At 37.2% G+C, this 14,140-nt stretch overlaps 1 protein-coding gene and 1 long non-coding RNA gene across 4 annotated transcripts in view; both read right to left on the bottom strand.

The window, feature by feature from the left end:
• LOC135095615 (longitudinals lacking protein-like) overlaps positions 1-14,140 on the bottom strand; it is a 35,678-nt gene that overhangs the window by 1,676 nt on the left and 19,862 nt on the right. For 2 of the 3 annotated variants that reach the window (XM_063996552.1, XM_063996553.1), the window contains exons 2-3: positions 8,320-8,502; positions 1,554-1,742 (exon numbers count right to left, since the gene is read on the bottom strand). In XM_063996552.1, coding sequence (XP_063852622.1) covers positions 1,554-1,742; positions 8,320-8,502 — 372 coding nt within the window. Of the gene's footprint in view, positions 1-1,553; positions 1,743-8,319; positions 8,503-8,734; positions 8,814-14,140 lie in introns of all 3 variants that reach the window. The other variant, XM_063996554.1, reaches the window with a different exon arrangement.
• The window catches only part of LOC135095616 (uncharacterized), a 14,953-nt gene continuing 11,119 nt past the window's right edge, over positions 10,307-14,140 (bottom strand). The window contains exon 2 of the long non-coding RNA XR_010264456.1: positions 10,307-14,140. This exon is cut by the window's right edge and continues 1,988 nt beyond it. This is a non-coding gene — a long non-coding RNA (uncharacterized LOC135095616).

The raw sequence follows: 14,140 nt of genomic DNA, 5'->3' as shown, positions 1-14,140 counted from the left end.
TGAGTGAAATGAATAAAATGAATAGTGGAAAGGAGCTGGAAAGGTGTTAGGATGCAAAAATATAAAGAACACAACACCGAAAGTTTTGTTGAATTGATCTTAGCTAATCCGACATACAAACAGACACCTATATCCTGATTTAACCTATTCCAACCACTTCCACACATCATTAGACACAGCCAGCAGCCGTAAAATCTTTCCCAACTTAAGAATAAACAATGAAAACTTAATTGATCTTAGCAAATCCAATCCCACAAACAGACAACCTAACTAAATCAATCTTAATCACTTCCACACACAAGTAAACACAGCCAGTAGCCATAATATCTTTCCTAACTTAAGAACAAACACTGAAAACTTGAATTAATTACTCTTAGCCAATCCGACACACAGACAGACACCTCAAACTTATCTAAATCAATCTTAATTACCTCCACACATACAAGTAAACATAGCCAGTAGCCATAAAATCTTTTCTAACTTAAGAACAAACACTGAAAACTTGAATTAATTACTCTTAGCCAATCCGACACACAGACAGACACCTCGAACTTATCTAAATCAATCTTAATTACCTCCACACATACAAGTAAACATAGCCAGTAGCCATAAAATCTTTCCTAACTTAAGAATGGACATTGAAAACTTAAATTAATTGATCTTAACCAATCCAACACACACACACGGATACCTCGAACTTAACTTAGCCTATTCCAACCACTTCCACACATCATTAAACACATCCACTACCCACAAAATCTTTCCTAACTTAAGAATGGACACTGGAAACTTACATTAATCAATCTTAACCAATCCGACATGCAGCCAGACACCTCTAGCTTAACTACATCAATCTTAATCACTTCTACAAACCATTAAACACACACACAAACTCTTTTCTAAGCCAATCGATTTTAGCCCCACACAATCAAATAACAGAGACAATTAGGATTCAAACACAACTATTCAATTTTGCATCACGACTGTACCACCAAGCCACCAGGACCACAACCAGACCTCCCCAGCTTAACTAGACCCCCAGTAACCAAGCCAGGAGGTCCCAAAGGTGGTGTACAGTACTTAAATGGTCTTTTTAGGTAACCAGACACCGAAAGATTAATTAGTTCAATCTTAGTCAGTCCCACATACAACCAAACACTCCCAAACTCCCACACACAACAAGACCCCCAGTAACTAAGCCAGGAGGTCCCACAGGCTTAACTAGTCTCAGCTTAACTAGATCTCCCGTAACCAAGCCAGAGGTCCCACAAGTCCCATCCAGCACTTACTTGTCTAACCTAACTAAACCAACCTCAAACAGTCCCACATACAACCAGACCCTCCCCCAAACCTAACTAGACCCCCAGTAAGCAAGCATAGAGGTCTCACAGGCCCCACACAACTTACTCCGCTAACTTACCTAAACCATCCTCAACCAGTCCCATATACAACCAACCTCAAACAGTCCCTGCATACAACCAGACCCTCCCAAACTTAATTAGACCCCCAGTAAGCAAGCACAGAGGTACCAAAAGGCCCCACACAATACTCACATGGTCTTTCCTGTCATCGGAGGACTCGGCCAGCCCCCGGATCTTGAGAGCCTCTGCAGTGTGGAGAAAGGCACCAAGGTGTACCTGGGAGATGTTCACTTCTCCCGCATACATAAACTCCAGTAAGCTCCTCATGTGTGTGTATGCCACGTCCCGGAGGATGATGATAGGGTGCGTGCATGGGTTCCCCTGCGGCACAGAGGGCGGTGTTAGGTGACGGACGGCAGGTGACGGGAGGGGAGGGGAGGGGAGGGGAGGGGAGGGGAGGTTTGGTGTGGTGTGGTGTGGTTTGGGGTCCTTCTGGTTTGGTTAGGTTAGATTAAGTTAGGTTTGGGATGGTGTGATGGAATGCTGTGTGGTTGTTAGCTTAGGTTTGGTTAAGTTAGGTTAGGGATGTTGTGTGCAGTGTTTTGGTTAGGTTTAGTTAGATTAGGTTAGGTTGCGTGTGGTGTTTTGGTTAGGTTAGGTCTGGGACATTGTGGTGTGGTGTTTTGGTTTGGTTAGGTTAGCTTAGGTTTGGTTAAGTTAGGGATGTTGTGTGCAGTGTTTTGGTTAGGTTTAGTTAGATTAGGTTAGGTTGCGTGTGGTGTTTTGGTTAGGTTAGGTTTGGGACATTGTGGTGTGGTGTTTCGGTTTGGTTTGGTTAGGATGCTGTGTGTGCATAGTGTTTATGTTAGGTTAAGGATGTTGTGTGTGTGTGTGTGTGTGTGTGTGTGTGTGTGTGTGTGTGTGTGTGTGTGTGTGTGTGTGTGTGTGTGTGTGTGTGTGTGTGTGTGTGTGTGTGTGTGGTGTTCTGGTTAGATTAGGGGGTATTCTTCTTGACAATGTGAATGCTTGGTTAGGTTAGCTTACATTTAGAATATTATGTCTAAGTTTTGATTGTGTTGCTTTGGACTGGGTTAAGTTAAGGTGTGTTTATTGTATTTCTGTGTATATGTCTGTTGTGTTAAGTTAGGTTAGGATTTTTGGAGTTTGTGTTAAGTTAGATTGTGACTTTTGGAGTTTGTGTTAAGTTCGAGTATGATTTTTTGGAGTATGTTAAGTAAGATTAGGATTTTTCGAGTTTGTGTTGTTAGATAAGGATTTTTTGGTGTTTGTCTGTGTTGGTTTGATTGGTGTTGTTAGGTTTCGTTAGGTTAGGTTTGTTTCCGCATGTGTTAGTTATGTCAGGTTCAGTTAAGATGGGATAGGTCAGGAAAAGTTAGGTTAGGTTAAGTATTTGTTCAGTTTCTGCATCTAAGGCTTGGGGTCTGTCTGTGTTGGTCTAGGTTAGGTTAGGTTAGGTTAGATCTGTTCTATTTCTGCATCTGTTAGTTATGTTGGGTTAGGTTAGGTTAGGTTAGGTTAGGTTAGGTTAGGTTAGATCTGTTCTATTTCTGCATCTGTTAGTTATGTTGGGTTAGGTTAGGTTAAGTTAGGTTAGGACATGATAGGTTAAGTTAGATTACAGTAGGATAAGTTAGGTTAGGTTAGATCAGGATAGGTTAGGTTAAATTAGGTTAGATTAGGATAGGTAAGACTGGTTAGGTTAGGTTAAGATAAGATTGATTAGGTTAAGTTAAATTAGAATAGAATAGGTTATATTAGACTAAGTTAGCTTTGTTCAGCTTCTGCATGCACTAGTCCTGTTAGGTTAGGTTAGGCACAAGTGTTCAGTCTTTTTTCCACCTTTAGTTCTTATCCATTAGAAAGCCAGAAGCATGAAAGCACACCCTACACCAGTAATTGGCTCCAGGTGTGTCTGTGTGCGCATGTGTGTGCATGTGTGTGTGTGTGTGTGTGTGTGTTTAATGCTAAGTAACATATGTGGTTGTAGGAGGGAAAGAAGCCTAATTATACACTACTACTACTACTACTACTACTACTACTACTACTACTACTACTATTTCTTCCTTCCACACAGTAATTTTTCCTCTAAGTCACAAATCCAAGCCAAATTAACACTAAGACACGTTTAATTAGAATTCTCAATAAGTTGTTTGCCAGTGACAGAGAAAACGCATCTTCTTTATTGCATCAGTGCATCACCACCACCACCACCATCACCATTATTATTATTGTTGTGTGTGTGTGTGTGTGTGTGTGTGTGTGTGTGTGTGTGTGTGTGTGTGTGTGTGTATGGCTGTTATTTTGTGGTTGTTTTTTGTTGTGTTCTCTTCCCCACACGCACACACACACACACACACACACACACGTCTCCAGTTAGTTTTTCCACTGGTTTCTTAAGCATATTTAATTCTTTACTAAACATTCTCTCTCTCTCTCTCTCTCTCTCTCTCTCTCTCTCTCTCTCTCTCTCTCTCTCTCTCTCTCTCTCTCTCTCTCTCTCTCTCTCTCTCTCTCTCTCTCTCTCTCACTACCTCAACCAATCACCACATCTCTTATTCTCTTATTCCTAATACAAACTTCCTTCTCTCTCTCTCTCTCTCTCTCTCTCTCTCTCTCTCTCTCTCTCTCTCTCTCTCTCTCTCTCTCTCTCTCTCTCTCTCTCTCTATCTCAAGACTATAACCTTCAACACTTCAGCACCCCCACCTCCACTACTTTCCAAAGGCTCTAGTTGAAGTGACTAGGGTTTTTAAGGGTGTTTCTAAGGTTCTAGTTGAAGTGATGTGGGTTTTTAAGGGTGTTTCTAAGGTTCTAGTTGAAGTGATGTGGGTTTTTTAAGGGCGTTTTGTGATTGTAGCTGAAGTGACGCAGGTTTATAAATAAGGGTGTTTTTACAATTCTAGTTGAAGTGACGTGTTTTTAAGGGAGTTTTCTTGGTTCTAGTTGAAGTGACACAGGCTTCTAAGGGTGATTTTACAGTTCTCGTGATTAACAACATTTCTACACTGTGAACAGGAAAAAACACTGAGAACCCAGCTAAATATCTCTGTGGCCTTGGAAAACAGTCTTGATGAATAAATAGAGTCTTCAAGTGTTTCTATAGCGCTGGTCACAGATTAACCATAGAAACACCTTTGCCGGCTGATCACCTCGTGGCCTTCGAAGAGTCGTGGTGAGACAGCCGAGTGTTTAGGATTACTGGCCTGTCATGTCATATTAATCTCACTGCATGCATCTCAGCCTCTTTCCCTCACTTGCTTATTCTTCCCCACATTGCAGTATTTAATCTATCCACTGTCTCTCTTTGTTATTGCGACATTTGATAAATAAAGAGTAGATGGTGGTGGGGGTGGTGGTGGTGGTGGTGGGGGACACAAGCAACTTACACAATAGTGGAGGGAGTGGAGGTGTAGTGTGGGGGTGCTGGGGTGCAGGGGGAGGGAGGGAGGGGGTGTTACCTGTCCTCATCAAGGTCATTTGTACTTAGTTGCTGAAGGTGACGCGCTCATACACACACACACGCACGCACGCACACACACTTGTTATAGTAAAAATAGACAAGATAACAAGTTTAATTTTAAATGTTGCATATTCCAGCGTAAGTTCTCTCACACACACACATACACACACACACACACACACACACACACACACACACACACACACACAGAGGACGACTAAGCTAGATTAAAAAAGGAAGGGAAAAAGGGAAAAAGGAAAGAGCTAAGTTTACACAGCTGAATAAAAAAAGGAAAATAAAAGGAAAATAAAAATAGATACACAGAACATAAACAAATAGAATTACTAAGTTGGATTAAAAAGAAGGAAAACAGGGGAAAAAACAGATTTAGAGAACATAAGCTTAAATTCACACACACACACAATGACTAAGCTGGATTAAAAAGGGAAAAAAAACAATAGATACTGAGAAAAAGTTAAGTTCACAGACACAAAAAAGGAAGGAAAAAAGGGAAAAATAGAAGAATAGAAAAATAGAAAGAAATGAAAGAAAAATAAAGGAAAAGCAGGAAAAGTGGAAAAAGTAAAAAAGGGAAAAATAGACAAGTCGACAAAGGAAAACAGAAAAGGGAAGAGGAAAAGAACAAAAAAAGGAAAAAAGGAAAAAGGAAATAAGTAGAAAATAAAGTAGATAATAAAGAAGAAGAAGAAGAAGAAGAAGAAGAAGAAGAAGAAGAAGAAGAAGAAGAAGAAGAAGAAGAAGAAGAAGAAGAAGAAGAAGAAGAAGAAGAAGAAGAAGAAGAAGAAGAAGAAGAAGAAGAAGAAAAAGAAGAAGAAGAAGAAGAAGAAGAAGAAGAAGAAGAAGAAGAAGAAGAAGAAGAAGAAGAAGAAGAAGAAGAAGAGGAGGAGGAGGAGGAGGAAAAAAGAGGAACAACAATGAATACAAGAAAGAGAAAGAAAGCAACAAAGAAAGAAAGAAAAAAAGACAAGATTGATGAAACTTAGAAAGGAAAAAAAGGTAATGAAAGGGAAAACAAGATTAATGAAAGAAAAGAAGGAAAAAAGAAAATGAGGGAAAAACAAGACAAATAAATGAGAAGAGGAAAAAAGACCAAATGAGAAGAGGGAAAAGGAAAATAAAAAAGACAAGAGGGAAAACAAGGAAAATGAAAGAGAATAAAAAGGAAAAACAATGGAAATAAAAGATAAGAGATGGAAAAAGAGCAGATTAGAGGGAAAAGAAGAAGAGAAAAAGAAAATGAAAGAAAAAAAAAGATGAATAACAAACAAGAAAAGAGGAAAAAATGAAAACAGGAGAAAAAAGCAGAGAAAGAGGAGGGAAATAAAAGAGAGAAGAAAAAAAGAAAGGAAAAGAAGAGAGGAGGGAAAAGGAGAGAAACATAAAGGAAATGAAAGATGAATGAGGGAAAAAGAGAGAAATTAAAAACAAGAGGTGGGGAGAAAGATAGAAAAGGGAAAACAAATAAAAAGAAGGGAAAGAGGAAAACAAATAAAAAGACAAGGAGAGGGAAAAAGAAGGAAACTGAAAGACAAGAAGAGGGAAAAACAAGAGCAACTGCTAAACAAAGGGAAACTTTAAAAAAAATAAATAAAAACAAGAGGGAAAATAAATAAGAAGGGAAAGAGACAAATGAAAAGTGAAATAGGGGAAAAACAAGAGAACTGAAAGATAGAACAAGAAAGCAAATGAAAGGAGAAAGAGGACGAAAGGAAGACAAGGATAAAAGATGAAAAAAAGATAAAAATACAGAAAAAAGGAAATAAAGACAAGAAAATGGTTTAAAATGAATGATAAATAGATGACAAGGAAAGAAGACAAATGACTGACCAACATTACAAAACACTTCTGCAATACACCTCCACTACTATCCAAAGGCTCTAGTTGAGGTGACGCAGGTTTTTAAGGGTGTTTTTATGGTTCTAGAGACAGATTAACAAGATTTCTATATTATTAATGGGAGAAATAATAAGTGACGCGGGTTTTTAAGGGTGTTTTTATGGTTCTAGTGACAGATTAACAAGATTTCTGCATTATTAACAGGAGAAATAATAAATGACGCAGGTTTTTAAGGGTGTTTTTACGGTTCTAGTGATAGATTAACAAGATTTCTACATTATTAACAGGAGAAACAATAAATGGCACAGGTTTTTAAGGGTGTTTTTACGGTTCTAGTGATAGATTAACAAGATTTCTACATTATTAACAGGAGAAACAATAAATGGCACAGGTTTTTAAGGATGTTTTTATGGTTATAGTGACAGATTAACAAGATTTCTACATTATCAACAGGAGAAACAATAAATGGCATTGGTTTTTAAGGGGTTTTTATGGTTATAGTGACAGATTAACAAGATTTCTATATTATTAACGGGAGAAACAATGTGTAGCACGGGTTTTTAAGGGTGTTTTTACAGTTCTTGTGACAGTAACAAGATTTCTGCATTAATAACAGGAGACACATTAAATGATGCAGTTGTTAAGGATGTTTTTTATGCTTCTAGTGACAAATTAACAAGATTTCTATATTATTAACAGGGGAAACAGTAAGTGATGCAGGTTTTTAAGAGTGTTCTTATGGCTCTAATAACAAATTAACAAGACTTTTGCATTAATAACAAGGGAAACAGTAAGCGACGCAGGGTTTTTAAGGGTGTTTTTACAGTTTGAGCGACACATTAACAGTTCCACATTATCAACCGGACAAACACTCTTGATAACTCGGCTAATCATCTCTGTGGCCTTGGAAAACAGTCGTGGTGAGAGAGCAGACCGTTTCTGTGTACTGGCCAGAATATGAAGAGAAGAATGAAGACAAATGAAGGAGGAAAAAGGAAGGTGGATGAAGGGAAAACAACATAAAACATAAATACACACACACACACACACACACACACACACACACACACACACACACACACACACACACACACACTCCAGTATGTGCTCTTTGAAGACAGAATTGGGAGAAATAAAGTAAATATAAAAGAAAAGTGGGAAAAAACTAACAAATGGCCACTAACAAAAGAAAAAAGGATGGATGAAGGAAAAGCAACAAAAACAGGACAAGAAAAGCAAGGTAAAATAAAAGAAAAGCAAGGTAAAATAAATAAGAGTGAAAAAAGAAAACAAGAGGGAAAAAAATCAAATGGCAACAAACAACATAAAGAAAAGGAGATGAATGAAGGAAAACATCAAAAACACTCTCTCTCTCTCTCTCTCTCTCTCTCTCTCTCTCTCTCTCTCTCTCTCTCTCTCTCTCTCTCTCTCTCTCTCTCTCTCTGAAGCAAGGCAAATAAAAGAGAACAGGGAAAAAAATATGAGGGAAAATACTAGCAAAAAATATAAGGAAAAGGAGGTGGATGAAGGAACACGATAAAAAACAGCACACACACATACACACACACTCTCTCTCTCTCTCTCTCTCTCTCTCTCTCTCTCTCTCTCTCTCTCTCTCTCACCTGCAGGAGCTCTTTGAAGTAGGGACTGCAGGCTGAGAGGACAACCTTGTGTGCCTTGAGCTGCTGCCCATCGCATGCAAGGGTCACATCCACAAAATGCTCCCCCTCCCGCAGTGTTTCAAACTCCGCTGTTATGTTGGTGCGGTAGTTGTTCCACCGCAAACAGAAGTGTTGCTCCACCATCTGACGGAACACAGAGAACACGGTTAGGTTAGGCGAAAGAGTTATCTGTTTAAGTTAGTCTAGTGTGTTGCAATTCTCTACGCTAAAAGTCACCGTGTGGTTTTTACGAGTGCTCATGAGAAAGACGACAAAGGTATGTTTTGCAATGTGTAGTCAGTATAATGTTCAGGCTTTGCAATGTGTAGTTAGTATAATATCATGTTTTGCAATGTCTAAGTGGTATGATATTTACGTTTTGCAATGTCTAGTCACAATAATGTTTAGATGTGGCTGTATGTGTTGCAGAGCAGTCTCAAGTGTTGCTCCACCAGCTGATGGAACACAGACAAGGAAAGTTAGGTTAAAGGAAGGATATTCTATAGTTACGATTATAAATATTGCAAGATGTACAATTAAACACAGTAATCGGTAACTTTAGTGCTGCCTCACCCTCTGATGAAACACACAGAGATGGACAGTTACATTAGGTGAGAGGAGGGGCATTCTAATCAGTATAGTAAATGCTGTTTTGATTCACCATCTGATGGAACACTAAGAGATGGGCAGTTGGATTAAGTTAGATACTGCACCTACAGTCAGTATAATAAGTACCAAGTGTTGCTTCACCATATGATGCAACACAGAGATGGGAAGTTACGTTAGGACATTAGGTTAGGTTAGGGTGAGAGACGGACATTCTACAGTCAGAATAATAAGTGGTAAGTGTTCCTTCACCCTCTGACAGGACACAGAGACAAGCCAGGTAAATCAGGTGAAAAGAAGGACATTCTAGTTAGTATAGCAAGTGTTAGTGTTGCTCCACCACCTGACAGAACACACACAAGGCCAGTCAGGGTATGTAGGATGAAAGAACGATCTACCTAAGTTAACCCTGTACATGAGTGCTACAAGATGTACAGTTGGCCATGAATTGTGTTCCGCTTGTGATCGCAGCCATCAACCAGCACACAACTTAAGGCCATGACTGTACATATCATACTTTTGATTACGCAAGTTGAAAAATTTACTGGTTATCATCAGAAACTTCTTTTTTTTTTGGCTTTATCAGGTAAGAGGATCATAAGCCAAGGAAAACAAAGAAAAGAAAAGAAAAATCCCAATGAGGTTCTAGTCCCAAAAGAGAGAATCATTGAAAATTGAAGGATAAGTGTGTTGAAGCCTCCCTCCTGAAAGAGCTCAAGTCACAGGAAGGAGGAAATACAGAAGCAGGCAGGGAGTTCAGTAGTTTAAGTGTTATCCCCACCAGCTGATGGAACACAGGGAACACAGTTAGGGTCAGTTAGAGAGGAGGAAATTGATAGTTAGCCTTGTTTATGTAAGTGTTGCAAGTACTTAACTATGAAGAAAAAGTGAACTGTGCTTAATTGTCAGGAAATATATTGTTGATGGGGGAAAAACAGACATACATACATACATACATTTTTCACCAGTTAAACATATTCAAATCTACATAATTTAACTTTTTTTTTTCCACCATGAATAGAAGAAGAAGAAGAAGAAGAAGAAGAAGAAGAAGAAGAAGAAGAAGAAGAAGAAGAAGAAGAAGAAGAAGAAGAAGAAGAAGAAGAAGAAAAAGAAGATGAAGAAGTCCAACCATCCCCCCATTCAAATATTTTCCCTTCCCTTTCTCTCTATTTCCCCTTTTCCCACTTTCCCTCACGCATCACCAGGGGGTCAAGGTCGGCACGGGTGAAACAGAACGAAACACAACAAAACACAAACAAATTTCCACCTCACGAAGACTAGGAAGTGTGCGAGGGACTTTGTGTGTTCGTGTGTTGGTTGATCTGTGCTGCTATTGGTGTGTGTGTGTGTGTGTGTGTGTGTGTGTGTGTGTGTGTGTGTGTGTGTGTGTGTGTGTGTGTGTGTGTGTGTGTGCGTGTGTGGGTTTTTTTATGATTTTTTTTTGTTTATTTCTTTGTTTTTTGTCTTCTTGTCTTGTTTTCTTCTCTCTCTCTCTCTCTCTCTCTCTCTCTCTCTCTCTCTCTCTCCATTATTTTCATTTTTCTTTTTTCCTTTTGTTTTTTCCCTCCTTTTCCTTTCTTAACTTTTTATTTTCCTCTTTTTTTCCTTCAATTCCTTTTTCTATCTTACTTCTTTATTTATCTTATTCCTTTTTTCTTCTTTTTTCCATTATTTTCTTTTTCTTTATACTTCTTTCCTTCCCTTTTCTTTTTTCCTATTTTTTCTTTTCTCTTTTTTTTCCATTTCTTTTTTTTTTTCTCTCTCTCTCTCTCTCTTTCTCTCTCTCTCTCTCTCTGTCATGCATTGTTTGGTGTTTTTCGATTCTAATTTTCCTCTTCCTCTTCCTCTTCCCACTATTTATCATTATATATCTTGCAAGTTTATTTTTATCATTTATTTTATTTAATCTTCCTCTTCCTCTTCCTCTTTGTCTTTCACATGCTTCTGTTCAGTTTATCTTTTAGTTTATTCTCTTCTCCTTTGCTACTTCCCTCATTTAACCAGTTTTCCTTCCGGTCTCCTTTTTATCATCTATATTCACTTATTTTGAATTTACTACTTGCTTTCTTTCTCCTTCTATTTTATCTTTATCATCTATTCTGTCTTTATCACTGTATTGTTTCTTCCTCTGTTACTGTTTCCCCCCCCCCCCCCCCCCTCTCTCTCTCTCTCTCTCTCTCTCTCTCTCTCTCTCTCTCTCTCTCTCTCTCTCTCTCTCTCTCCTCAACACACACATGCACACACACACACACACACACATGCAAAATTAACGAATTCTTTCCACTTCTATCACACAATTTTTTTTCTTTTTACTGGATATTATTATTTTTTTCATTCCAACAAATATCTTTCTTTTGAATTAATTTTCAGTTTTTATTTTTTATTTACTTTTTTTTCATAATTGATTCTAAAAGTACTTATTTTATTTTTCCATCTCAATGATTTTTTTTTTAGTTTCAATGTCAAATTTTATCTATCTTTCATTTTCTCTCACCTATTAAAATAAATATTTCTTTTTCATATTTGATTTTTAAAAAGTCTTTTTATGTGTTTTTTTTTCAATGCCTTTCTTTTTTATATATCTATCTCCATTTTTTCTTTTTAGTTTCCTTTTCAAGCGTTATTTTTTTTGTGTTTTCTCTCTCCAATGTTCTTTATAGTTTTAATGTCATCTTATTTACTTTAATTTCTCTCACCAATGTTTTTTAGTCTCAATATCTTCCCAGTTTTTTTTTTTATTTACTTCTCTCTCTCATGATTTTGTGTCAATATCTTCCCTGTTTTTTTTTTTATTTATGTCTTCCTTTAATGATTTTAAGTGTCAATATCTTCCCTATTCTTTTTTATTTTCTTCTCTCTTTCGTGGTTTTCAGAGTCAATACCAGGTTTTTATTATTCTATGTACTTTTCACTCAAGTTGTTTATAGTTTCAATGTCTCCTCTTATTATTGCATTTATTTATATCTGTCAGTTTTTTTTCTTTTTCTTTTTTTGGTGTCAATGCTGTCAGTTCTATTTTAAGCCTCAGTCAACCAGCAACCAGTTTTTACATTAATAATCTATGCACGTGGATGCTCCGACACACACACACACACACACACACACACACACACACACACACACACATGCATATATTTTTTTTTCCTTGGTTTCTCAACATCCAGTAAAATTATTCATGCTATCTATAACTCATGCATAGATACATACATACATACATACATATATACATACATCTACTGTAATTCATTATTCATTTCTGCAATGTATGTTTTCTTTTTACCCATATTAATTTTTTCGTATCATCCTCTCTTTTCATCAAGTTATTTTTTTCTTTCTTATTTTCCTTGATTCACATTTTTCCTTCATTTATTCATTATATTTCATTATTGTTTATTTGCTTTATTCTTTCTCTTTCTTTTTTCATTTCAAAATTTAACCTTATTTCTCAAACTAAATTTCCCCCTCCCTCTCTCTCTCTCTCATAACTGTCCCTATTCATAATCTTATTCACTTTTCATTTATTCATTCATAATTTCCTTGATTTTTATTTTCTTTCACATTTACATCCCAGTTTCTCTAAATTTGCTTTTTTCCTTCTTTCCTTTCTTTCAAAATCTTCTCTTCATTCATTCACTTTCTGTTCTAGCATTCCATTCCTCAGTCTTTCTTTCACCATCTTCATTCATGCCTTCTTTTTTATCTCTTTTATCTATTCCTTATCTTACTGGTATGTTTATCAATGTTCTCTGTTCCATGTCCTTGCTCTCTCTCTCTCTATCTCTCTCTCTCTCTCTCTCTCTCTCTCTCTCTCTCTCTCTCTCTCTCTCTCTCTCTCTCTCTCTCTCTCTCTCTTCCTTCTATATCCCCCTCTTTCTATTTTGCTGGTGTTCTTTTGAGTCTATCCATCTATCTGTATCAAATCATGTTGTTTCTAATCTTTTCTTGCTTTCTTTCTTTCTCTTTCTATCTCTTTCTATCCTTTCATTCTTGCTTCTATTATTGTTTTCATCTTTTCTTTTTCTTCTACCTTATTCTTGTTTATCTTTTGTTTGTTTGTGTATTTATTTTGTCTTGTTCTTCTTTCAAACTTTCTTCTTCTTTTTCTTTTTATTTTTTTCCTCTTGTCTTTTTGTTTCTCAGTTTTTTCTTTCTTTTCTCTCATTCTCTTTTCTTTTCTCTGCATTCCCTCATTCTTTAGTTTCTTTTTTTTCTCTTTTCCTTCTTCTAGTTATCTTTTCTTCCTTTTCCTTTCCTTTCATTCACACATTTTTCATTTTCCTTTTTTCTTTTTTCTCTCATTCTCTTTCCTTTTCCTTTTCTCTCAATTCTTTTATTCCTTTTTTCCTTTTTCTTTCTTTTCCCTTCTCTTCATTCTCTTAATCCTAACTTTCTCCCTTTTCTTTCCTTTAATTTTCCTATTCCTTCGTTTCTCCTCATTTTCCTCTCCTTCTCCTTATTTTCTTCTTCTTTCCTTCATTCTAAATACTATTTTTCATCTTATTCCTTTTCATTTTCTTATTCTTTGATTACTTCCTTATCCTCCTCTTCCTAATCATCTTTCTTTCCTTTTCCTATCTTCTACCTGCACCTGCTCCTGTTTTACATCATCATTCTTTCTTTCCCTTCCTATCTTATACTTCTAACACATCACCACACACACACACACACACACACACACACACACACACACACACACACACACACACACACACACACCACACTCACCTCACCACCACTACTGCTAAGCATATCACTTTCCGTTCCACACCTCACCACTACTAAGCGCACACCTATGCACTACACATCACACACTTCCCCTGTTTCCCCCACACTCGCCACATGCAGACAGGTGTTGAGGAACTAGACAGGTGATAAAACATCATTAGTTTCCCCAGGTGTTCACTTCAACACCACAGCCACCCTGCCAACATGTAAAAGGAAAATTCTAAGTTTCTAATGTTTTCAATGTTCACTTGCCGACTTACAGTTTGTCAGTGTTGTCGGTGAGTGATGCTAACTAACCGAGATGGAAAGATTAATAATATCCTAACTAGTGTGACTTCTGAGCCTCACTAAATGAAGACAGTCTGCAGAATTGTATAACCTAACTAGTGTGACATGAGGCAAATGAAGGAAGTCACCAGAATAAACTAGAGCCAAACAAAAGAAGTTA

This window comes from Scylla paramamosain, unplaced genomic scaffold (assembly GCF_035594125.1).
Source record: "Scylla paramamosain isolate STU-SP2022 unplaced genomic scaffold, ASM3559412v1 Contig1, whole genome shotgun sequence".
Classification (NCBI taxonomy): Eukaryota; Metazoa; Arthropoda; class Malacostraca; order Decapoda; family Portunidae; genus Scylla; species Scylla paramamosain.
Note: the sequence above shows the minus strand (reverse complement) of the source record. Positions and strands in the feature narration are given on the sequence as shown.